This window comes from Pteropus alecto, unplaced genomic scaffold, assembly GCF_000325575.1.
Source record: "Pteropus alecto unplaced genomic scaffold, ASM32557v1 scaffold39, whole genome shotgun sequence".
Lineage (NCBI taxonomy): Eukaryota > Metazoa > Chordata > Mammalia > Chiroptera > Pteropodidae > Pteropus > Pteropus alecto.
Genome location: NW_006443568.1, coordinates 7,403,146 through 7,403,466, shown reverse-complemented (window position 1 = coordinate 7,403,466; position 321 = coordinate 7,403,146). Strand labels below are relative to the sequence as shown.

General features: G+C 72.6%; 1 protein-coding gene across 1 annotated transcript in view; it reads right to left on the bottom strand.

Moving 5' to 3' along the window:
• Positions 1-321, bottom strand: part of TMEM200B (transmembrane protein 200B) — a 2,997-nt gene that overhangs the window by 1,633 nt on the left and 1,043 nt on the right. Inside the window, exon 2 of the mRNA XM_015598800.2 lies at positions 4-75. Coding sequence (XP_015454286.2) covers positions 4-75 — 72 coding nt within the window. The remainder of the gene's footprint in view (positions 1-3; positions 76-321) is intronic.

Genomic DNA, 321 nt, shown 5'->3' with positions numbered 1-321 from the left:
GGCCCTCGGGGCTCCTCCGCACCTCGCCGCAGTCTCCAGGGCTCCCGGCTGTCATCTCGCCGTCGTCTGGGCGCTCTGCGGAGAGAAGACAGAGGCAAGGACTGGATCGACGGGCCTAGGTTCGGAGCGCCAGGTTGGGGGCCCAAATCCGGGAGGGAAGCTCGGACTGCCTTGCCCAGGACGCTTGGAGATCCCTGGCGGCCACCCCCGGATTTTCCCGGGCTGCCAGGCAGGGAGCCGCCCCCACTCCGGTTTTCCGCAGCGGCGCTCGGAGCCAGGGCCGCGCGGCAGAATCCCGCGTTGGCCCGGCCCGGGCGGGGG